Source organism: Poromitra crassiceps, assembly GCF_964638095.1.
Source record: "Poromitra crassiceps genome assembly, chromosome: 6".
NCBI classification, from domain to species: Eukaryota; Metazoa; Chordata; class Actinopteri; order Beryciformes; family Melamphaidae; genus Poromitra; species Poromitra crassiceps.
In genome coordinates this window covers 16,401,711-16,426,945 of record NC_139627.1, presented here as the reverse complement: position 1 = coordinate 16,426,945, position 25,235 = coordinate 16,401,711, and the positions used below count along the sequence as shown (strand labels likewise).

General features: G+C 42.1%; 2 protein-coding genes across 3 annotated transcripts; one reads left to right on the top strand and one right to left on the bottom strand.

Moving 5' to 3' along the window:
* Window positions 1-2,384: 2,384 nt before the first annotated feature.
* Window positions 2,385-10,995, top strand: enoph1 (enolase-phosphatase 1). Of its 2 annotated transcripts, none has more exons than XM_083638479.1 (6): window positions 2,385-2,710; window positions 3,071-3,149; window positions 5,937-6,139; window positions 7,224-7,356; window positions 7,560-7,683; window positions 9,954-10,995. In XM_083638479.1, the coding sequence occupies exons 1-6, from the start codon at window positions 2,658-2,660 to the stop codon at window positions 10,091-10,093; spliced, it is 732 nt and encodes a 243-aa protein (XP_083494605.1). In that variant the 5' UTR covers window positions 2,385-2,657; the 3' UTR covers window positions 10,094-10,995. The 2 variants fall into 2 exon arrangements, with proteins under 2 accessions (XP_083494605.1, XP_083494604.1); XM_083638478.1 differs by having other exon boundaries at window positions 3,048-3,149.
* Window positions 10,996-14,650: 3,655 nt separating this feature from the next.
* On the bottom strand, window positions 14,651-22,934 carry LOC310778566 (BTB/POZ domain-containing protein KCTD9-like). The gene is made up of 12 exons (XM_083639038.1): window positions 22,795-22,934; window positions 22,489-22,610; window positions 22,334-22,377; window positions 21,224-21,317; window positions 19,955-20,013; window positions 19,681-19,809; window positions 18,817-18,884; window positions 18,108-18,203; window positions 17,829-17,978; window positions 16,507-16,612; window positions 16,245-16,378; window positions 14,651-15,984 (listed from the first exon to the last, which is right to left on the bottom strand). Exons 1-12 carry the CDS (start codon window positions 22,840-22,842, stop codon window positions 15,868-15,870), a joined length of 1,167 nt encoding a protein of 388 aa, XP_083495164.1. The 5' UTR covers window positions 22,843-22,934; the 3' UTR covers window positions 14,651-15,867.
* Window positions 22,935-25,235: the final 2,301 nt, after the last annotated feature.

Below are 25,235 nucleotides of genomic sequence, written 5' to 3'. Positions count from 1 at the left end.
CATTTCCCCTCATTCTATTCAATACAGCCCGCAAATAAGCATGTAGTTATAGTAGACCTATAACTAGTACAAGGAGTGTAGTATAACTACGGGGTACAAGGAGTGAATTTAATCTGTAACTATAGAGGGTAACAAGATCTGTAGTTATAGTATATCTACGGGGTACAAGGAGTGTGTGCAGGCCCGGCTCCAGACCCAAGTTACAGAGGAAGATTTTGTACATTTTAAAGTAAAATTCGTCAACCTGGTGCATTTGAGAGCAAAATGAAGAGGCTAAATCTGTGAAGAACTACACACATCTCTAATGTGTTGTGACTTTACAAATAATTAGGCCTAAACAATTAATATTAAGTGTATTTACACATTGTGCACAAATTGCATTCATTGTGACAAATTTAGTTAATATCCAGCCAGAATCATTGCAAATGGATGTTCAAAGTAACAGTTAGCAATAGCATTCAGTTAATCAATGCCTAATGACAGCCAGATTCCATGTTAAACTTTAAAAACAGAAAAACGGAAAAACGTTTTTAGCACACTTGGCTGTGTCTCCAGCCAAGTAGATGAAGCCAGACACCCGCTTTTCTCAAATGGTACCAAGTCCTTTGAGAACTTGCCTCCCACCCAAGATGCACTGATTCAGCATGTAAAATGGGGACTGCTGCAGGCCAGCTTCTACTGGAATCAGGCAACCTCTGTCCAGCAAAACATCCAGAGTTCAGTACGTGGGGCTGGTACTGGGACTCAATGACCAAGACTTTGGAACCTTACTGGACCCATCTTCCAGATGCCAGTAAAGCCTGAGCCGTCATTCTCTGCTGCGTCTGCAAAAAGTCATGTATTGTGTGCTGTGAATGTTGTAAAGCTGGAGCCCGTGGCACCTCAATGTGGATGCAAGAGTGCCTGTACCAACCGAACCATGAGGGTCGAGACAACAATACTTGAGTAATCTGGCTGTGGATATAAGGTTATAAACAAAAACCACTTGTCATCTGAAGTCTTTTATGCAAAATCAGTCACCCTGGTAAATCAAAAGGACTGAGCACTTCTAACTCAATTCAACCTATGGACATAAGTAGGCTACTACTCACTTGTACATATAGGCACCAATATATGTTTTGTTCTGTTGTTTTTGTTTCTGATATTGTAATATTTTGTTCAAATTCTAAACACCTTTGATCAGTATTGATAGCATTTCACATTTATGGAGAGCATTGATGCACAGACTGGCTATTACCTGTATCAATGGGAATGGGTTCTACTCTATTTGTCTAATTGTTTCAATAAAATCTGTAAGATACATACTGTAGATTGTTTGTTTCCACCAGTTTGATGGTAACTTATTCTTACAAGTCTACACTCAATCTGGGTGAAAGTGTATGTAAAAAAAAAGTTGTTTAGCGGCCATATTGGTAGCCTACTTACTATGCAAAGTAGAGTGCTATAGATAGATTCAATCATAAATCTGAGTATTACAATGTGTTTCTAAAACTCAAAAACCATAAAATGGACACCGAGTTTACTAAAAGCATCAACAGTTATGGTAAAACTCATATTCAGGTAGTCGCCATCTTGGAAATATGCAGATTAGGGGTCCACACACATCTTCATTAGTAAAGATAAGCATTCCAACACCTTTCTAATGGTCAAAAAACATAAGATAGACACCAAGTCTGTATTTCTAGCTCATCTCTTTCAAAAGTTATAGCCAAAATCTTTTTCGGACAGTGGTCATATTGGATCTGGCCGCCATGGTGACCCCGGGGGTCACCGGCTCGGGCACTCTGGCTCAATTGTTAGAGCATGCCCTGGGCTAATTCTGGGCAAAATCTAGTGCTTTTAGACTTGATTTGCATGAACTTAGCCTCAAATGTCCCTAAAAGTCCCGCAACTATTATGTTTTGCATGGTGTTATAAATCGAGTGATAACACACTATTTCAACGGGGTAACAACAAAATTTGTTTATTAGACACCTTGAGGAGTACAAAAATCTATGTTAGAAAAATATATCTTTCGGGTGCACGGGGACCCCCGTTCCTACTAGACTAAACTGCCATAAAACAGAAGAAGGAGGAGGAGGAGGAGGAGGAGGAGGAGGAGGAGGAGGAGGGAAAGAAAGAAAGAAAGAAAGAAAGAAAGAAAGAAAGAAAGAAAGAAAGAAAGAAAGAAAGAAAGAAAGAAAGAAAGAAAGAAAGAAAGAAGAAAAGGAAGTCCAGTAGGTGGCGGTAATGCAACGTTTTGGATGCCAACCGCCATTAAAAACCAAAGAAAGAAGAAGAAGAAGAAGCGGTTCGACGGGGCTGAACGTCTGAACCAATGATGGTCTGAACCGTCTGAACATGTGTGCTCACTGCTCAGTCGGTGCTCGTTGAGGGGAAGACAATTTAACAGTGTTCACGGGTGAGGGTGGCAGTGAGAGCTAGCTAGTGGTGAACAACTAATCAGCTAGTGTTATATCAGAAGAATTGGTCTGTTGTTGGTAGATTATTATAGTGTGCTCGTTGTTTCTGTCGCACCTCTCCCAGCTAAGAGCTAACGTCACCTAACAACATCGCCTAGCTTATTACGTTGTTGTGTTGCTAAGTGCTAACGCTAGCTAGCTAGCTAGCTACAGACTCCTGAAAAATGGCCACAGTTTCAGTCCCTGCATGTACCAATGCACTCTTGCTGGATATTGAGGGGACAACGACACCAATCACATTTGTCAAGGTGAGTTAGATTGAAGAAACTGTTGATTTGTGCATGCTATAACCTATAACTTAGGTTTACTTTGCAGGACTCAACAACGACTATCATGTTCTCTACAACAGACAATGATCAGCCAGCTAGCCTAGCTAGCTAACGTCAATTCACCGGATAGGTGTGATAGGAAAAGTAATCTTGACAGTGGATGACGCATGGAACAAGTTTCAAAAGTAATTGGGACTGGAATAATTTCAAACACGTTTTGTGATTAAATGCAAACCAGTACATTTTGTGTTGACTATGCGCAACAATGAAAATGTTTTGCTTGCAACACCTAATGGCACCATATTGTAATTTCCAGGATATCTTATTTCCATACATCAGAGAGCACCTTGAGGATTACCTGTCCACCCACTGGGAAGAGGATGAGTGCAAACAAGATGTTCACCTCATAAAGAAACAGGTACCTGGGATGGGCTTTCAGGGTTTGGGGCCTAGACTGGCTTTATTATTGGATAAACAGTAATGTCACGAATGTCAATGTATGTTATAGTTACTGTTATTGCTGACCTGTTAGACAACATGAGTATACATTGTCCAACAAACAGCTTCCAGTATGAAGATGTAAAAATAGTCAGGTCAGGTGGCAATTATAAACAACCAATTACCACTTTTTTACCATGGAATTAGAAGAACAGGAGCATATTCAAGAGTGATTCACCATCAGTAGAATCAAATTTGAGAACAAGACTTTCTTGAGAGATTTTCATTCTTGAAGGAAGAGAGAGAGGTTAGACGTGCTTCAACCTAATACCCCAGCTCCGTGTGCTCCAGTGCCATACTTTGGATGAAATATCTGAAGTTTCTCCTGAGAGATTTTCATTCATTGGAACCCAACTTGTGTCCTTTGTTTTCAGTCGGGACACACCACTGCTGGCGGTGAGTCAATTCAGCAGCTGCCTTTGTGGCCTTCAGCTGTAATCTGTCATCTCTGACTGTGAATCCTTAACCTGAGTAAACCGGATCCGATGAAGATGTGGCTACAAATCCGCACAACTTCATCAGGCCTTAGGCTGGTGTTCAGTGTCTGTGGCGTGACTCAATCTGTTCATCAGCGTAGAACCTTTTGTCTAACAGTTTCCTCTTGACAATAGAGATGTTTGATCTGAGTGGTTTAACTTTCATCTGAGCCCATTTCAGGTCATCACCCAACTTGGCAAGCAGGTTTTTGTACAGGGTGCTCGTCATTGTTGTCATGTTATCCATATGCCTTTTCCATGGGAGGTGAATCCCTCCCTGCCACCTTTACTCCTAATGACAATTACAGCTCCATTTTGTTTGATACATGTTAGGGATGGGCATTTTAAGCAATTTAAATACTCGAGTACTCTCCTTCTATTATGAACGAGTGCTCGCGCACTCGCGCAGGGGGGGGGGGGGGGGGGGGTCTGTGTGATTACTATGGTAATGACTGAGCAGGGGTAATCTGCTGTGTGGGGGGCTGTTCACACATTACGTTTGCATTTTTGCATGGAAAAAGCGCTACCTGGAGCATTTTTTGTCAGGAGAGGAACTGACTGATATTGGGTGACGCTAAGCTAACATCTAGCCTACCTCAGACAGTAGCCTATCTCCGATGGTTGGATGGATGGCATTAGCACTTTGGAGCAGACACGTTGTGAAACAAGCGAAGGCGTTTCCATGTCCATTGTCCAGCAATGTCAGGTTATTGTCCAGTATCATCCATTTTACTTTATGATCACTGTTACATTAACGTAAATCCACGGATTACAGTCCGGTGTTCTGCCAAAAAGTGGAAACTGACCAGTGTGATTAACGTTACAGCTGCAGCTGAATAGTGATCACCATGAAGCGATTGTCTCCCAAAAAGTGATTCTTTCTCCACATTTCTTGTGACTAACGTTATGGGAAACGACAGTGTAGTCAGTAAACTAGTGCAACGTTTTGAATGAGTTTTATCGGGCGTGCGCTATGAAGAAGCGTGCGTCTCATTCGGGAGAATATTCCCAGCCACCATTTTCGGGATGAGCTGGAAAACTTCCGGTTAAAACTTTCAAAATAATGTTACTTAAACAAAAGTAAATAGCTTATTGATGCACGTTGGAGGAGAAAAAGTATTTCAACGAATGAAGCAGCAAACCTTGTATCAAAATACTCGTTGTGATGTTATATGGCGTGAAACTGTGGCTGTAACGCATTACTCAAAATAAATAAGGTTCCGTTACAATCTATGGTTACAATAAGCGTTTTATTTTGAAAGCAACAAAGCGGATGACGTACTTGTACATTCTGGCTGACTTGACGCCCGTGCAGTTCATGCTGCCAGATCCACATGACGATGCTGCGTAGAGATCTTAGACCATTTTTAAAGGGGTGGGGAGTGGGGCGAGTACCCGAACAGCAGAAACGTTACTCGAGTACTGACGTTATGAACGAGTGCTCGAGTACCCGAGTACTCGCCGCCATCCCTAATACATGTGTGCATGCATTCAGTTGTTGTTGCCCCCCCCCCCCCCATTTTCTCCCCAATTGTACTTGGCCAATTCCCCCTGCTGCCCCGGTCGCTGCTCCCCCCTCTGCCGATCTGGGGAGAGCCGTAGACACACACATGCTTCCTCCGATAAATGCGCAGTTGCCAGCTCCTTCCCCTGGAGATGTGAGAGAACTCTTTCCTTGAAGGCCAGTGTGTTTTCCCCGTTTCTCCTTCCCCTGGAGATGTGTGGCGCAGCGCATCCTGCCTTCGTTATTCAATGGGGAAAACCCACTCGACTTCGGGCAAAGCGTTCTCTTTGACCGGTGCCTGCCTGGTTGTCAGGGGTGGCGGAGGGCAGCGATATCATCTAACTGCAGAGCCGGAAAGCCCAGCGCCCCGAGGGCAGCGCCGCATATGAGGTGGGGCGACCAATCAAATTAGTTCGGACGTGGTTTAATCTGAAACTGGGTTGCCAAACGGATACACACGACTAGGACACATACCCTCATTCCGGCTTCCCACCCGCAGACACAACCAATCATGCCTGTGTGGACGCCCGACCAAGCCGGAGATAACACGGGGGGCGTGAACCTGTGACCCTCATGTTGGTAGGCAGGGAATCTACCGCCACACTACTACTTTTTGTGTGCTACTTCTGTGCAGTTTTCTAATACAATCCACCTCATCGTTCAGGCGATTTTGATAAAACATGCTATAATGTTCTCCCTCTAATGCAAAGCCCAACTCTCACGGCAGGTTGAAGAGGACCACAAGCAGAATCTGGCGTGCCGTGTCCACACCCTGGACCAGACCGTCCACACAGATGAGGAGAAGGCCATTAGGGAGGTGGTGGATAATGTACTGTGGCAGATGGCATCGGACCGGAAGACAACAGCACTCAAACAGCTCCAAGGTCACATGTGGAGGGCAGCTTATGCTGCTGGGAGAATCAAAGGCGAGTAAGTAGCCTGACATTTTTCTCCACTCCCATCCCTTCATTCGCCATACTTCACTATTCTAACAGACAGGACATGGACCAGTACAGACAGGACGACATGTACGACACATACGACACAGGACATGTACCAGTACACAGGATTTGATGTTGCAATCGTTTGTGGCAAAATACATACAGAAGCCCAGGTCAAACCTTTGGAACAAAAATGGTCTATTTTGTCACAAAATACACAATTTTGTTACCAAACTCTAACAGATCATAGATGTCATCAATTCCAAGGTGTAGCAATGAACATCACCATCGCCTTGTTAAAATGATGTGAAGTAAATAAAAAATAAAAATAAAAAAACTGAGAGAAAAGGACTGCACGGTGGCTCAGTGGTTAACACTGTTGCCTCACAGCAACAAGGTCCCGGGTTCGAACCCCGGTCCGTCCCAGGTCCTTTCTGTGTGGAGTTTGCATGTTCTCCCCATGTCCGTGTGGGTTTTCTCCGGGTGCTCCGGTTTCCTCCCACCATCAAGAAAGACATGTATGTTAGGGTTAATACTCCTGTCAGTGCCCCTGACCAAGGTACTGGCAAAAAGAACTGGAGTTGGTCCCCGGGCGCTGCACAGTGGCTGCCCCACTGCTCCTAGTTCTAGGAAGGTTCCTAGTAGAGGATGGGTCAAATGCAGAGGATGAATTTCCCCAAGGGGATAAATAAAGGATAACTTAACTTAAGTATCTTTGTGTCAAGTACAGAGAACCTTTATACCCAGAGTGTATTGGTAGCATTGTTGTTTTTGCAGACAGTGTCTAGCTCCTCCTCAATGTGTAAAACCTAATTTACTAACGCATTAATTAATTCATTAATCAATTAATTAATTAACAGCAGCAATACAATTGTGTCAATGACATCTGCCAGCCAATTAGATCAGGGTATCATAACATATAATGGGCTGTATTGTGAAGTTCTTACACCAAGTACATAAAGTGGTAGCTGTACTCTAACTGAACCAAGAGAAAGAAAACAATAATTTGTGTTCGTAAAACATAACTTTATACAGTAATTTATTTGTTTTGTTTTTTTGCTTGTTGGAAACAGGGTCTACCAGGATGTAGTTCCGTCCATCAAAAGGTGGAGAAGACAGGGCCTAAAAGTCTACATCTACTCCTCTGGAAGCGTGGAGGCACAGAAACTCCTGTTTGGATACTCTGTTGAAGGAGATGTTTTAGATGTGAGCACCATCACCTTTCTTATCATGCCACATGGATACTTGTCAGATGTTTAGGACCATCATTACCAGGTGTTGCATCATTCAGTTTTACAGCCCTGGTCCTCTGTGTCTTGCAAAGGAATATACAGTATAACTGGTTTGAGGAAATTCTGGCCATGTTCTGTTTTGCCTAATGAGACAATATCTTTTATTGACCATTTCAGCTATTTGATGGTCACTTTGACACCAACATAGGAGCAAAGGTAGAGGGGAAAAGCTATGAGAGAATTGCAGAGAGGATTGGCTGTCAACCTGAAGAAATCACATTCTTGACAGACGTCACTCGAGGTGGGTACAGTTTTGAACATTCTCATAAAAACTAGGGATGGGCATCGAATTTCGAATTTTCGAATAGTCGTTATTATCAAGGTCGACGTTTATTATTGAAAGTCGAAATTCGAAAAAAAAAATTTGTGAAATGTTGCATTGTCTCCCCTGATTCTAAGTATAGTCGAATCGCTTGGTTTGAGCAAGTAAAACAATTTTTATAAGCATTTTAAGCAAGGTTTGTGGAAAAATGAATGGCGGATGAAATCCCATGAAGAGGGAGAGGGGGTGACTTTGGCACCCCTTTGGCACTCAGACCTGAGCCTACTAAATATTTAATGAACCACTCATGATTGTCAAAACTGTTTTTTATTTTCGAAAATGTCAATGTAAAAAAAATTAAAAATGTAAAAAAAATAATAATAATATATATATTTTTTTTTAACATTTTTTATTTTTTTTTCGAATTTCGATTAAAAGTCGACTTTGGCCAGCGAATTTCGAATAGTGTTGTTGCTAGAAATGCCCATCCCTAATAAAAACATGTTTTTATAACCTGTGCATTGATTGTAAAATATACAACTATGCTTGTGACTTAAAAACAAAAAGATATACGGTAGTTATTTTTTAACGTGTTTGGAAAATATTCATCTATGTCATGATTTTATAATGCTCCAGTCCACGTTCAAAAATCGTGTTGATTTGATTTTGTACTGTGCTGGTGTCACACTTTATGATTATTATGCTATAATATTACAATATTAAATGACAACCAGCCTGAGGCAATGCAATCCTTGATTACGTTACAGATACTGTCTGCAGCAGTCATGACCAGTGTTGTAGTCAAGTCATTATATCTTGAGTCCTTGTCAAGTCTAGAGTCCCCAGTGTTCAAGTCTGAGTCACCAAAGGAGAGTCTGAGTCAAGTCCCCATTACCTGAGTCCAAGTCCGGAGTTACTGAGGATGAGCGTGAATCCACATGTAGGTGGAACACACGTGCCCACCCTTGCACAAAATGCTTGAATGTTCAAGTCCAAGTCGAGTCATGACTCCTGAAAATGTGTCAGGGACTCGGACCCGAGTACTGCAAGACTGCTCATGACTGTTCAGGCCAGGGCTTGTTGTGCCCACAGTGTGACATACACAGAGTATACACAGAGTGACATACACAGAGTATACACAGAGTGACATACACAGAGTGACATACACAGAGTGACATACACAGAGTATACACAGAGTGACATACACAGAGTATACACAGAGTGACATACAGAGGGTTCAAGACTGGTCATGACTGTTCAGGGCTTGTTGTGCCCACAGAGTGACATACACAGGGTTCGCACAAGGTCCTTGAAGTGCTTGAATTTTGAGGTGGGGGGAGGAATCAAGTACTGGAAGACCTTGAAAATAGCCCCTTTTTTAACAAAGTACTTAAAAAGTCAATGAATTTCAAATGAACCACATCGCTGTCTATCACCATCTTATATTTTGACCAAAGTTTTGGTCATCAAGTCATTGAATGATGCAAATGCATCCTGCAAAATTTCCAAGTAAAAAAGATGCCTAGTTTTGAAACTATCATTATGTTATCAGTGTTTTACAGTAGAGCCCGACCGATACTGGATTTTTGAGGCCGATGCCGATTTTTTATCCAATTTTTATCCCCCATTAGTGCTAATTTTTAATTTATTTATCCTGGTTGCTGCTCCACCCTCTACCGATCTGGGGAGAGCCGAAAACTGGCTCCATGCTTCTCCGAGACATGGGCAGTTAGCCAGCCGCTTCTTTTCACCTAACAGGGGAAGCTTCACCGGTAGGACATAGCACGTGGGAGGATCACGCTATTCCAACGAGTTCCCCTCCCTCCGAACAGGCGCGCCTAACGACCAGAGGAGGCACCACATCAGCAACCAGGATATTGCATGTTTTGGTGAACGGGTTCCTATATGAAGGAAACCCCCGGGAGGCACGGGGAGAACATGCAAACTCCACACAGAAAGGCCCTTTTGACGACCCCACCCGGGCGGTGGGCACTCGAGGACATGCGGACATGCATTCCTTCAGCGTTCACAGCGTCCCAGGGGGGAATCGAACCCAGGACCTTCGAGCTGTGAGGAGACAGCGCTTACCACTGCACCCCATGGCCGATATTCTTACATTATATATACACATTATATTACACGATTTTTTTGCAATTTTTATTTATTTATTTATTTAGCCTTTATTTAACCAGGTTTGTCCCATTGAGATCAACCAAAATATGAACTCAATCCTCAATTTGTCATTGCAGAGGCGAAAGCAGCGGAGGATGCTGGGGTCAATGTGGTGGTGGTGGTCAGGCCAGGAAACATGGAGCTGACTGATGAAGAGAGGGTCCACTACAACCTCATTACATCCTTCAGCCAACTGGAAGTGATGGGAAGTGCTTAACAGCAGAGAGTGGGAGGAGGAGGGACAACTTTTTCTCTGGCTTAATTTCATAATGACCTCTTCCCCCTCCTCTTTGCGCCCCCCCCCTCCCCTCCTCCCTTCCCCCCTTCCCTTTTGGCAACTGTTTACTTTTTGGCTGTTCTAAGCTTTGACAGTTGGGGAGGTGTATTGCAGTGTGGCCGGCACTACAGCTATCCATCTGACTACCATGATGACCACCATTAATCCAGTTCTTTCAGGACAAACAACCTTTCAAGTCCATGGACGCAGGTCTACACAGAGGTAGGTCTACACGGACGCAGGTCTACACAGGGGGAGTGAGAGCTGAAACAGAACCAGGTCACTCTCAGAGTGGGAAGAGAACATGAAGCTGTGCTGGGCAGTGCTAAGAGAGTATAAACCATAAGAAACGAGCCCGAAGGGAACTGCACTTGACTTACATTTTTACCTTTTAAATAAACAAAATACGATTGCCATTTCTGTACCACCTCAATGTTGGTTACATCTTATGAATTACGTACTGTAGGTGGATTGTATTGTGTGTGCCGTTTTGTAACCTACTTTTGCCCCCACATGTATGGTTTATTTTTGTCCTACTACACATGAATATGTTCCAGGTGTATTACGTTTTATTCAGTGAATGAATAGTGGAGGGAAAAAAGTTGAATATGTATTCAAATAGTGTTGCAAAATAGATGCATTTGGTACTGCTAAGAGTAGAAAGTAAGTTCTAATGTCAAAACATATCAGATCACCTCACAGGTGAAGGGTTTTTATTTAAATGTGCCATCTTCAATGTCTAATGTAGCATAGGGAAAGTAACCTCAAAATGCCAAATTAATTATGTGTGAAATATAATTGGTATTGTTATTGAGATAATATGAAAACATAACATGTCAATAAATGCCTTGTCTCAAGTACTGTAGTAGCATGTCTGTTCCAGTTAACCTTCGCATTTAATATCAATGAGAAATCTTTCCCTATAATGCCAAAGCTTGAATACTGTAATCATCAAACATCTGTCACGACAAAGTTTCAGTTGGAACACCTATCATATAATCCATATTATTCACATGTGGTATATTCGATTATTGTGAAGATAGAGTAGGAAGAAATCTGTTACCATTTCACTAATACACACCTGTCCTGGCTACTACTGCAAGTTTTACTGAACTACCACAAAGCAATGGCGGGTCTGCACCGTGGATCAATGACTTCATGGTAGTTTGTCATTGCAGTGCTGCTGGGCCAATGTCGAATGTTGAACATGACACGTGACGTGTTGTCGGCCTCGTCCATTTCCAGCCTGAGTTAATTGTTATGCATCTCTCCCGGGTTGCCCCAGGTCCTATCTCACTCATGTCATGACCAGTGTTGACTGACTTGGTGTGAATTGACAAAAAGAAGGGTTGAACATGGGTCAAGTAACCCTGGTCCGATCCTCGTTATTGGTGTGAAAGTGGTATTAGTTTGCATCTCTCGATTTAACCGTATAATAATCCCCATAAATTGCTGATGTCTCAAAACACATCTGACTTCAGACAAAGCGGAGTTCCTTGTTATTGGCCTTGAACACATGCCTAGACTTATGCAGCTGTCTTGTCTTGGTTCATCAGGCCTTCAAACAGCAATGGGAGCCACCTTTGGTTCAAATTTAACAGTAAAAAGTTGCTCCAGTATGAGCTGGCTCACAGCCTGAGACTAAAGCAGGGACTATGTAACAATAATGTTTTAAGCTATACCACAATGTCGATATCACGGTTATTGTACGGTAAGCTTTCCCTGTACGGCGCCGCACGCCACTACAGAATTGTATAAATGTTCTCATATTAATAAATTAAAGGAACACTCCGCCCATTTTCAACCAGCTTTGTATCATTAGAACATCAGTAGTATATCAGAAAACTAAACAGTTTTGAAGTCTGTCATTTAATTTGACAGTTATTGAGTGTTAAAGTGTGGACCAGTGACATCACTGGTCCACACTAAACTCAAATTAATAACTTATTAACTCAAATCAACTCTCAATAACTGTCAAACTATTCATCATTCATCTAGTTTGACAGTTATTGAGAGTTGATTTGAGTTAATGAGTTATTAATTTGAGTTTAGTGTGGACCAGTGATGTCACTTTAATTCTGATATACTACTGATGTTCTAATGATACAAAGCTGGTTGAAAATGGGCAGAGTGTTCCTTTAATACAAATTAATACATTTGATCATGGAGGACCTTTGTGTAAATGTTCTCATATAAACATTTATACAGTTCATAATGGAGGACCTTTGTGTAAACGTTCTCATATTAATACATAAATTAATAAAAAATAATAGTTGATAATAGAGGACCCTTGTGAAAACGTTCTCATATTAATAAATAAATAAAAATTAATAAAGTTCATAATGGAGGACCCTCATGTAAACGTTGTAGTAATAACTTAATGAAAATTTATAAAGTTGATAATGAGGACCCTTGTGAAAAAGTTATATTAATAAATTAATTAATAAAATGTAATAAAGTTAATGAGGACCCTTGTGAAAACGTTCTTATATTAATAAATAAATAAAAAGTAATAAAGTTCATAATGCAGGACCCTCCTGTAAACATTCTCATATTAAATAAAGTTGATAATGGAGGAGCCTTGTGTAAATGTACTCATATTACTTTCAGTTCAATAAAGCAATATTTTTCTTCAAAGCAAAAGTAGCACAGATGTTTGTTCGTTCCCAACACTGCAGCCCATCCCTCACCTTATAAGTTTGTATCACTGACATTACCGCCGCATCATTCACTATGGCAGCAACTCAACTCAACATGTTCATGGTGGCACGCAGCATAAGCCCACGAGTGAGTGTTGCTTGTGAATACAACTGAAACACCGCTGCCCTCTGCTGGAGGAACCAGGTACACCATCCAGCAGACCTGGGGTGGAAAACGTGGGTTTTGCAATCTACCAGTCAGTGAGTGGGTGGATGATTTCTTGCCCCATTGAAAACCTTATGGTCAAAAGGTGTTGCTCTATGCTCTATGCCATGTTAATACAGACTTTTTCCATTTTCAATGGTTTAGTCTCTTCTCTCCTTTAGAGTGCCTTGGACTTGTGGACACAACTCTAGTTTACTTTTCTTTTCATCACTGGATAGAGAGAAACAGGCCCACTTGGCCAGTAGATCAGAGTTTTTACTGGCCCCTTGTATATTATTACTGACCCGGTAGACAAAAAAATTAAAATAACTTTTTCTTCCATATAATAACGTTGATATAAAATACGCAAAATATAAAATTAGGCACATATGTTGCTGAAACGCAGATCCCCACCATGACCTTTTTCATTATGTTTATCGTTTTCATTCATTTCTTTTGGTGGTCCAACACGGGCTACGTGTCGCCACATTTGTATGGTAACAAAGTGTAACTTAACGCTAGGTGTTTCTTAGCGTTAGTTACACTGTAACTAATGCTAGGTGTTTCTTTTGTGACTAAAAAGACAAGACAGATGAAGTCAGGTAGTCTGAGTAATTGCGGTAGTAGTTTCGGTGGATGAGACGAGGAGGAGGCGTCTTGAAAACGATGACTAAAACGTGCTCTGGCTGCCACAGGCCCAGACGGGTCAGTGACTTGACCAATCAACTTGTATAGATTTACTAGCCCCGCGTATAGATTTACTAGCCCCGGGCCAGAGGGCCATTGCTTATGTTGAACCCTGCTTATATATCATCAGTTGGCTTTAACACCATGGTGGAGGATATATGTGTGGTAGCCTGCAGAACCCCTTCACATGTCCCAGCTGCACATTGTTGGCAATGAGTTTTGCAGGTATTGTGAGATTTTGAGTGATTTGGTTATTTACTTTCATCTCTGTAGTACATCACGGTGAATCATTATTTTCATAAAACAAAGGGGAAAGTATTTATTTTCATGGTTTTGGTGGAATACGTTGTGGAATGTTTATAGCCATCTCTCTCAAGTTTTACTTTTAGAAACATGACAGATTAAAGGTTGTCAAGTTATCAATCGGGAGAGACCATAGAACATTTCACTCCGACCAAAACTAAAAAAAACAACCCCGAAAAAACATTTTCTTTACACCCGCGATTGTTTAACGTTTTGGTCTGAGTGAAATGTTATGTGGTCTCTCCTGTTTCTAAATATATCTGAACCGTTTGGTTTGACGAAGTAAAATAAGCATTTTACGAAATGTCTATGGGAAAATAAATGGCGGATGAAAATCTCTGGTACAGTGCTGAAGCAGGAAGTGACGTTCCACTTTGGCTCTCTATAACATATTTCCTCAAATTTCAAACTAACAGCTCTGTCCATTGTGCCAAGAATTTGCCCATGCCACTTTCTTGCAGTTGGATCATTTGTTAACTTGGATTGAGCATTGAGAACAAAATACTATTGTGAAAATAGAAAATTATAATCGAAATCTACGTGTTATTAAGACAGGAAACTCCACTTCATTCTTTTGGAACCTGAAAATGTGTTGTGGTATGTAACTGTACTGGTACGCTTTGTAGAATGTGGAAGAACAACAAAGAGAAAAGGTTTACAAAACATGTTCATTATAATACATCACATCTCAACCATATAACACTTAATTAACTTAACTCAATTAAGACATCAAGTTGAGCACCTTAGTGGTGGTTTTGAAGACGGGTTTACATTCATGTAACATACTATATTCCTCAATACCAGTAACATGTAACATGCGTGGCCAACTGAATAAAAATAATCCAGATACAAAAAGATGCATACACCACCTTGAAAAAGGAATTTGAGATAATGTATACTTGGATATGTGTCCTTGGAGAACCTGTTGCACCATATTGTTTACAGACACACGTCACAATTCAGGATGCAAGTTGGGATTTGAATAAATAAAAATGTAATCTGACATCAGACAGACCTATAATGTGTCTGTCTAGTTTATATTTATTTCAGTTCTTGTTAAAATTGTGTACTCTTTGAATAGTTTGTTCTTACATTGCATGGTACTAGAAGTGTAGGTTAGCAATTTTGTTTGCTTTGTCATCGTATTACAAATAGGGCAAATATGCTGTGTTTTCAACAAATATTTATCGTCATCAATAAGCATCTATTTGTTGGTATCAGGACAGATATGGAGCTCGCTCAAATGCACAGAAATAACTGCACTCTAGATTTTTAAAATGCTAAAATCTCCATCTCTCATTATGTCAATTTTTCAATATACTGGACTCTAATTAATAGTAGTTCACATAGTAGGAGTGCTGACAATTGTCATGTTACTCAAAAAAAATCCAAACATTCCAATCAACTCATGATTGAAAGAAATCCGTTTACATTCCGTTTTAATATTAAAAGTTGTTTAAAAGAGGATAGCGTGCAGCAATTTATGTTGAATATTTAAAACCATTCATTTTGACCCGTTGTATACAGAACTCAACTGATGTGCAGAAAACCATAGAAGCTCGTATTGAACAGGGCTCTGCCCCCCCCCAAATAAATACAAAAATAATAATGATAATAATAAGAATTATAATTTGCTGGTTAATGTTGTCGAAGGAAACAAATGTGCCGGCTATTACAATGCATGTTTCCATCTTTACAGAACATTTTTTGAAGTTTACTATCCAGTATATCTTGATTTATTTGGTTCAGAGCAAAATACAAGTTTGCCATTCTTTGCTCAGTGTCTAAATAACTGCACTGCAAGCTTAGGGAGAACTGGGCTTGTGAGGAGTGTTTCAGGGCAGGGTGTGCGTGTGTGTGCATGCACGCTGCGTCGTGGTTTACCGCACACTCTGGGACATGTGCAGAGGTGTCAGCATCTCCTCAAAGATGGCTCCCTTCACATTGGAGCCCCTCAGGTTGGCTTCCTGAAGGTCGCATCCCGATAAGTCACAGTTCTGCCAAAGAAATGACTCATATTGGCCTTAAAAGCATAATTATTGTAAACAACATGCAGGGTTCCCACACACATTTTTGACTTGACTGACTCTTGAAACCTCACGTCAAAGTCAGAATCTAAACTGATTGTCAATCAATCAATCAACGTGATTGATTGATTTTTATTTTTCAAATTCACAAACTTTCAAGGATTTCAAGCAGCCGTGAAACTGGAAACCCCGATACGTACGTGCGTGCGTGCGTGTGTGCGTGTATTCACCTCCAGGTCTGTCCCGGCCAGGGTTGCTCCCCTCAGGTTGCAGTTCTTGAGTTTGGCGTTCTTCAGCGTGGCAACCCTCAGGTTGATACCCGTCATCTGACTTCCCTCCATGTCCACACCCTTCAAGTTGGCTCCTGGGAACACACACACACACACACACACACACACACACACACACACACACACGTGTCAAATTCCAATATAGATGTAATCTCTTTATAGTTGGGTGTAGGAAAATAACATGTATGATGTTGCACTTCACCCTCCAGGTTGGCCTTGATTCCAGCAGGGTCCTCAAAATTACATCCCCTCAGAGACGCCCCCTCAGCATTAGTGCACAGCATCTTCACCCCCTGCAGATTGGCCCCCTGGGACGGACGGATGGACGGACAGACACACACACACACACACACACACACACACACACTTTGGTAACACACGACTCATTCGGACACACGAGATGCAAATTCAGAACACTTGAAGACACACTGGAAGACTTGACTGACTCCTGAAACCTCACGTCTAAGTGAGAATCTAAACTAGCGTGATCAAGAATCAAAATGTATTCATTAAATATAGTATGCACAGCGGCAGGGGGGCAATGACAAACCAATATGTCTCTTGGTGCCTGAAACACAGTGGTGATGAGACGCATGTTTGATCAAAAACAACCAAGTTTCATCAGAATCTAATAGGGGTGGGGGAAAAAATCGATTCACCTAAGTATCGCGATTTTTAATGTCACGATTTTTTGGATCGATCTTTTATTCCAGAATCGATAATCGCAAATTAATTTTTTTTTTTTTTTTTTTTTTTTTTTTTGGGTGCTTGCAGTCAGGCCACTCACTGAACAGCAGGCTAGGCGCCGCCTACTGGTTTACTAGTGGTTTTATTACTTTATTAGTTAGTCTGAAGTAATAATTACACTTCAGGGTTAAAGTGGGTGCATCTCATTGTAAAATTGGACTTCAAATGGCCCAAATCTGGCTTCAAACGGCCCAAATTTCACGCGCGTTGGCCCATATCGGCCTGGCCTGCTTGGTATCTAATGCCCGGCCTGAATTATGATCCCAGTCGGCCCCTGTTTTTAACTATATCGCCCAGCCCTACTCATGATATATAATATACAGTCTCTAGTGTATGATTCAACTTTTCCCATGTTCTAATCTAGTGTAAAAAAGCAAACAAACTGAAAAAAGAAAAGAAAAAAATAAACAAAAATCGCAATAAATCGTAATATCGAATCGCAATAATCGTAGAATCGCAATACTTAAGAATCGCAATATAAATCGAATCGGCACCCAAGAATCGTGATAGTATCGAATCGGGAGATAAGTGAATCGCCACAGCCCTAGAATCTAACCAGCAGTGTGTCTGAGACATCATGCAACACGTGGACAAACAAACATTACAGCACCACCTTTAGGCCAATCAGTGTAGCTTTGAAAATGCCGGTACAGAGAAATGACACATACAATTCCCCGACATGTCATCACAATACAATCAATGGCCTCTTGTTAATTGAGCCGGTAATCCTACTGCATGTCCACAGGCTCCGTGATGTAAAACACAAACAGGACTCACGTCAAGACAAGCCAGGGACAGGTCTGCCCTCTCCAGGTTGGCACCGCTCAGATTGGCATGGGTAAGGTTGGCTGCTCTCAGGCTGGCCATCTTAAAGTTGATATAGCGTAGATCCAGACGAGACAGATCTGCACCATTAAAATTCAAGCCCTGTAAGACCACAAGGAAGCATTGCAGAGATTTAGATTTGTTTTAGATTTCTTCGTGTTCTTGTAACAACGGCAACTACTGTATATGAAGGCACGCAGGTTAGCTGTGATGTTGTGATGCGTTTATGACCTGGCAACGCAGCTCTGACTTTGTAGTCGTGGCCAACAGGAATCGAATGAACTCCTTCCGGGTCAGAGGTGAGTGGTCATCAGGGGGCTGAGATGCCTGAAAAGAGATGTGGAGGTGAAAACATTGCCATTGCATAAACACCAAGGGGCAACTCGTCTGGTTCTCAAAAACGAAGCCGATGCGGACGTGCCTTAAACCTGCATTGGTTCTAATGGGCAGCAGGGGGCGACTGGCTGCAAAAAGAAGTCCGATTGTATGCAAGTCAATGGGAAAAAGGACCCAACTTCTCACTTGATTTATGACCTCAGGAAACACTTTGCTAATGGGTTTATGGTCTCAATCGCTAGTTTCAAGTCTTCTTCAATACAGCATGATGTTCATTTTGTAAATTATGGTCCCACTTTAGAATAACATAGACGATAAAGCACACTATGTTTTGGGGCGTGATTGACAGGTCGCCTGTCCAGTGATCGTGCAGCTCGCCGATCATGAACCAATAGCAGGCGGCCGCTGCGGCTCTGTGGGAAACCCCTGGTTCTGGCGCTAGCTGCTTCTGGCTCCAAGATGGCGACGGTCAAAATGCCAAACTCGTGGCTTCAAAACGGGAGTCCACAAACCAATGGGTGAGGTCACCGTGGGCGTGGCTATGCCCATATTTGTATACAGTCTATGATAAACACCCAACCCCCCCCCCCCCACACACACACACCTTTATTAGGGTCTCCAACTGATCAGCCAACTCTTCAATACCAAAGAAGCGAGCTTCTTCCAGCACACCTAGTGAGTAGAGAGACTGAAGATTAGAAAGTGCATACGGGGAAGTCCCACCAGGAACGTCACGTACGCGTTCCGGCTCCGACGCGCTCGTCGGAGCTGCTCGCGGGCATTTTAGTCAACGTGTGTGATCCCACCAGGCGCGCAACGGCGCGTATCAGAAGCATCCCAGAAGCGGCTCGACGCCCCGCTCCGCTAAAGATACGTGGCAGCTCTATTTCTTACGGATGACGCCTGGAAGCTGCTTCAAGCTGCACAGAGCAGATCGTTCAGCCCGGAAGTCAGACACAGCAACTGCACGAGAATCCGGTCGATTTTCATGTGTGCAGACCCAATACCGACTCCTTCTCCTTCTCCCCCCCTCCCCCTGTAGTCGTTCAAGTAGACGAAGAAATGCAAGAGTTCTCCTCCTGCTAAGAGGCACTGTATGACAAATAAAGAAATAATTTCAGCCTACTTACTCATGATAGAAGCACAACAATCAAGGGAAAATGACCAAATCAAAAGCAAGTCAACGACAGACTGTGTTGTTTGTGTGTTGTGCTCTTTACATCCACCCCATTGTACACACAGTATCGCGTGATCTCGTAAATCCCGCGCGATCTATCTTGTATCCAGCTGGCAGGCAGCGCTCGGAAGCGCTCCGCTTCTGAAACGTGTGCGGTGGGACATGCCGACGTGCAGAAGATGGAGCAAAACCGCGGCGCAGACGGAACGCTGCGCAGACGGGCCTGGTGCGACCAAGGTGTTATAGGACTTGCCTGTGTGTTTACAGGTTTGTGAAGTGCATTCCATATACCCAGTGGGTTGATGCCTTGGTTGATGATGAGCTGTCCGTGCCTCAGATAGTTCAGAATGGGCTCAAAGTAGTCTGGGCTGCGGTCTATCAGATACGCCCCCTGTGAATCCTGCTTGTTCCCCCAAACATCTAAATGACACACAGAGATGAAATAAAACCAAACATCTAAAAATGACACACGGAGATTAAATAAAATGTCATCAAGAAAAGAAAAGAAAAAAAGACCCGTGTTAAAAAGATCCCAATGAACAACGGGTGTGACGAGTGATGTCACCTTTGTCTCTAAACATGTGGGCCAGCATGCTCTCTGGCTCCTTACTGACCAGCGTGCTCCTGGGAGGAAACACACACATTTTAGTTGCTTTATTTGAATTAAGGACATATAATCACACACATCAAATCCAAATTGCATTTCAGTCACAATGCAAACATATAAAACCACGCCCACCACATTGTACAGTGTGAACAGCCGTAGACACACAAGCAGGTTATAAAACATTCACAGAGCTCTATTGATATAGCCTGGGCAAACCCATCCTGATCACGTCATCTCACATTCTGTTTCACTCTAGCAATTTCAGTGGGCGGGAGTACTTGCCTTGACAGACAACTCCTTCAGCCAATCAGCGTTGCCAAATCAATCTGAAATCCACTCGGAAGAACAGCGAAAACGTCTTTTCCACCGAGAAACTCTGCTGGTGCATACTCTTGTTTAATTGTTAATATATTGCTGCAATAAGTGTGCTTATGGCTGTGTTTATGGGCTGGCCGGAGGCCATACTGATCTGCAGAACAAAACAGAACGTGAGTTCACTATTGATTAGAGGTAACAGCATCTTTTCCATTATGTAGTAGCTGCCTCCCTGATAGTGGACACAGAGCAATAGAGAGGCAAAGTGAACGTCACTTCCTGCTTTTCTCCGTGTACCAAGCGCTGAAAAAATATGATTGGCGGTGAACGGAGAATAACGTTACTTTTTTTATGCCGTTTGAATTGTGCCACCGGGTGCCAACGTTCATTTTGTCAATTTAAAACATAACTTTGCATGTCAAGAAAGTCGCAGTTTGTCGCCAAACTGTTGCACTGTAAGTTATAAATCAGAAAGACTATATGCACTGTCGCCTAAGTGACGTCACTTTCTCTACCGGCAAAGCTGAAGACCGGCGACATGCCACAAGCTTCCACGAACTACAGTATGTAGTTTTAATATGAAACTAACCCCTACGTTTCAGTTTGACAACAAACTGACTTTCTTTACATGCAAAGTTATGTTTTAAATTGACAAAATTAACGTTGGCACCCCGTGGCACAATTCAAACGGGATCAAAAAAGTAACGTTATTCTCCGTTCACCGCCATTCATATTTTTTCAGCGCTTGGTACAGGGAGAAAAGCAGGAAGTGACGTTTCACTTTGGCTCTCTATTTTTAAATAGATGATGTTTTCACGTTCTTTTGCCATTCCAGCTATTTAGAGTGTGCACGTGCACTGCAAAAACCAAAGCACTTGCTTTGATTCATGGATTGATGATACCATTATTTACCTTGTGGTGGTGAAACACCGTCCCCCGACGTTCAGTGTCAACCAATCAGTGTGAAGCTGACACTTTTCAGGGCCTTCGAGGTCTTCCTGAGGGTCTACAGACAGACACGCGCACACACACGCGCACACGTGCACACACACACACACACACACACACACACACACACACACACACACACACACACACACACACAGAGGAAGACTGTGCAACGTGACTGGACTTTGGGTTTATTCAGAATATGAAGAACATCTAAGGCCATGTTCAGACTAGGAGGCCAAATCTGATTTGTGAACTTTAGTGACCTATTAATGATTCTATCCAGATTGGTTTTATGAGTCTGGACGCTCAAAGTCTGATTTGTGTCTTGTCCCAAACCAGGGGAGGTTTGGTTTTTAAAAGGAAGTTAAGATCCCAGCTGCACTCTCAAACACCAGCAAACACACATTGATGCTCAGGACTACACTTTAACACTACTTGGAATTTTATGTTTTGAATAGTAGTGTCTTTGTAGATAAATTGTTGTCTGCGCAATAGGCCAGCTATATAATTAGCTGACCAAACTATTGTTGTTTTTCTATCCTATTTTGTATCGGTTTTTACTATGTTTTTCTGTGATTTTCCTGTATTGCAATGCATTTAATATTTCTTATCATTTTTGAATATGGTATTTTACTACTGCACTTTACTGTCTACTGTTTACAATTGTTTGTAACGTAATGTGTATTGTGTTTGGACCCCAGGAAGACTAGAGGTCGACGGCTAATGGGGATCCTTTTAAATAAACAATAAACAATAAACATATGGAGGTAGTTTCCAATCTGCTTTCGACTGATGTGACTTCAGTGCGGATGCGCAGATCCACCAAATCTGATTTGAACTGACGCCCACGTCGTTACCATAGCAACCCATGCAGATAGGCTGTTTAGGTCTGGACACACAGATCCGACTTGAGAATCAGATTTGTGGCAGTGCGGACACACTCCCAAATCAGATTTGGATAACCAATCAAGATAATGATGATTAATGACTTTATCAGCAAATCCGATTTGCCTGTAATGTGAACATGGCCTAAGTTAATCTGATCTGAGAAGAACTAAACAAATTCCTTACCTTCAAAGGAATCTCCCTCTGATATGTACAGTACATCATCGTCCCTGCAGTGAGATATACATTTGTCCATGCATCAAACATACAGTATAATAAACTGAACTGAAATAAAGATGTTTTTTTTTCATTGTGATACTATCATTTGGTTTTGGTCTCACCTGATTAATGCTATGTCGTCTATAAGGCCGCCATTCCCATTGTAAACACTAGAGGCTCTTATCCCCAGTTTTGAACTGGCCACAGACAGTAAATCATCCAGAGAGCCATAGACGGCCACCACCTGTATGATAAGAAAGACCAGTCCATCGCTCACATTACATCACCATTGTGCTTAACAAGCTAACTAGCCTTTAGCTGACGACGTTACTAGCCAAACTAGCCATTGTGAGGAGGCTAAAAACCAATGAGTGGAGGGTAACGGTAATAAGCTAGGAATACACACATCTTACTTCGCTGTAGCATACCTTTCCATTTGAGGACGTTCCGTTGACAAAGAGTGTGACTCTTCTCATGGCAGGATTGTATGATCAACTGAATGGTGCTATGACTTGTTTCACATTAAACAACATGCTTTGGCAACAATAGCTTCTCCTTTTCCTTCCTGACATGGATGTGCTTCCTGAACCCAAATGTCTGAAGCGAAACGTCACCGTGCAATTTGCCAATCAGCGATTTAGATTGACAGACAATAACCAATCGGCGAGCAGGATAGGCGGGACTGTTTTTTTTTACTGGGGTATGTTCAATCTGAAAACGGTGTGCAGTTTACCGGTCGGTCGGTCGGTCGGTCGGTCGGTCGGTCGGTCGGTCTGTCTGTCTGTCTGTCTGTCTGTCTGTCTGTCTGTCTGTCTGTCTGTCTGTCTGTCTGTGTGTGTGTCTCTCTCTCTCTCTCTCTCTCTCTCTCTCTCTCTCTCTCTCTCACACACACGCGCACGCACGCACGCACACACACACACACACACACACACACACACACACACACACACACACACACACACACACACACACACACACACACACACACACACGCAAACTACAAGGAAGTACAAGAAAGTAGGAAAAGTCAGAGTTCAAAATAAAACCGCCAACCGGTTTCAGCCTCGCAGGGCCTTCTTCAGGGCACGATGTAGGGAAAGTATCTGAGTTAAAAAATTAACACCTACATGCATACATATACATGCATAACATACCCGGCCTACATACTTTCCTACATGCCCTGAAGAAGGCCCTGCAAGGCTGAAACTGGTTGGTCGAATTCAATTTTTATGCGACCAGTGAGCACTCGGTGTGTCAGGTTAATTGCTCTGAAGGAACTGTAAGTATAGCATGAGGAATGTCTACAGTAAATGTGTGCAAAACATATGACTGGGCGTTGAGGGGAATGAACAACGTGAGATAGAGGAGACAGTCCTGCGGCCAGATAACGATACTCATTTGATTCTTGCGTTCTGTGTGGGAGAATGTATTCTGCGGCCAAGGCCAACTCAAAAAGATACATTCAACCTGCCCAAACTGACATCTCCACCAAACAGGCGTCGCCAAATCAACGTGACACACTTGCATAATATCCGGCAACTCCATTTGACAGGGGAGGGTCAGAAGAGGTGGAGAAGTTTATAGATAGCATTGCGGCTTCAGGCAAGTGGACTCGGGGGCCATTGGACAGTGTGTTCCTCTATCAGCTAGGCCTATCAGTTGGTAAGCCGGTAAGCCTTACAGACCAAAATTATGTTTTTTTGGTCTGTCTGTCTGTCTGTCTGTCTGTCTGTCTGTCTGTCTGTCTGATCTTTTCCTGTCTCTTCTATACCTGACCAGCAGTGTGGTATTATTTTGATGTGTTTTGTTGCTTTATGTGTTTGTGATTTTGTCATGAAAATGTGGATAGAAAGTACAGTACATCAACAATGTTTGTAACATGGATCAGTTATAGCACATTATATGCACAAGTGTGCATGGAGTAGATTATTTGAAAATGGATAATTATGTTAGATGCATTACATGAAACATTTTGCTGTGGGGATTTGGGATCCAATCAAAAGAAATACGATTTTGACATTCCTTAGAATTTCCAGGAAGCAAAGTGGGCTGTTAACAACAACAGGTGACTTTAATCAAGTAGCCTAATGCTACTCTTGATAAAAGTAAATAGCATATCACCAGTAGCTATCCACATGTTAACAGGGGATATGGGTCTACTCTAGTTGATATTTGGAGGCTGGTGAATCCATGTGAAAGGGAATAAATACATTTTATTCTAATCGTCATAAGTTCCATTCAAGAATATACTTTTTTCTAATATCAAACTAAACTAGGTAGACTGTAAAAGTAAATGAAAATAGATAAATCACCAGTAGGCCATAAGGTGAACCAAGAAAAAGTGCCTAGAGAGTGATTTTCGTTCCCACTCCCTGGCACTACTTTTTCAATGCATTTTTTTCAGAGAGAGCACCCTTATAGACTTTGTGTTAAAAGTTCTCCGCAAAATATCTGGCAGTTTTTTGTCACGGCCCATAATTGTAATGGGCCATGAATTTAAAACTTCAGTGATTGACACCAAGCAAAATAAAACATACACATGGTCAATTTGGAAAAACACAGCTGTAATCAGAGGAAGGAAATAAAATGGCAAATCCATGAATTATCAAATTTCACCATTGTTTCATTTACAAGAACACTTCAGAGAATGTAAAGATTACTACAATATTTTGATCATATTTGCACTGTCATGTATCAACCTACGACACAGATAGCCATGTAATTCTGGATTCTTAGGGTTAGCCCTAACCTCAGTTGACTGTTGTATGAGGTAGCCTGTGTATCAACTTATCTGCGGACATTGTCTCAACAAAAACCATCTCGCACATGTTGCGATTGCGGGGGGAGTGAAACACCAGCTGGGGAAAAT

Excerpts from the sequence above, each read along its gene's own strand:
- enoph1 (XM_083638478.1), top strand. The coding sequence starts at position 2,627 with ATGGCCACAGTTTCAGTCCCTGCATGTACCAATGCACTCTTGCTGGAT. Across the intron at positions 2,711-3,047 it reads CACCAATCACATTTGTCAAG|GATATCTTATTTCCATACAT; the intron begins GTGAGTTAGATT and ends TGTAATTTCCAG. Across the intron at positions 7,684-9,953 it reads CTTGACAGACGTCACTCGAG|AGGCGAAAGCAGCGGAGGAT; the intron begins GTGGGTACAGTT and ends TTGTCATTGCAG.
- LOC310778566 (XM_083639038.1), bottom strand. The coding sequence starts at position 22,842 with ATGAGAAGAGTCACACTCTTTGTCAACGGAACGTCCTCAAATGGAAAG. Across the intron at positions 22,378-22,488 it reads GACGACATAGCATTAATCAG|GGACGATGATGTACTGTACA; the intron begins GTGAGACCAAAA and ends ATCTCACTGCAG. Across the intron at positions 21,318-22,333 it reads AGAGGGAGATTCCTTTGAAG|ACCCTCAGGAAGACCTCGAA; the intron begins GTAAGGAATTTG and ends GTCTGTCTGTAG.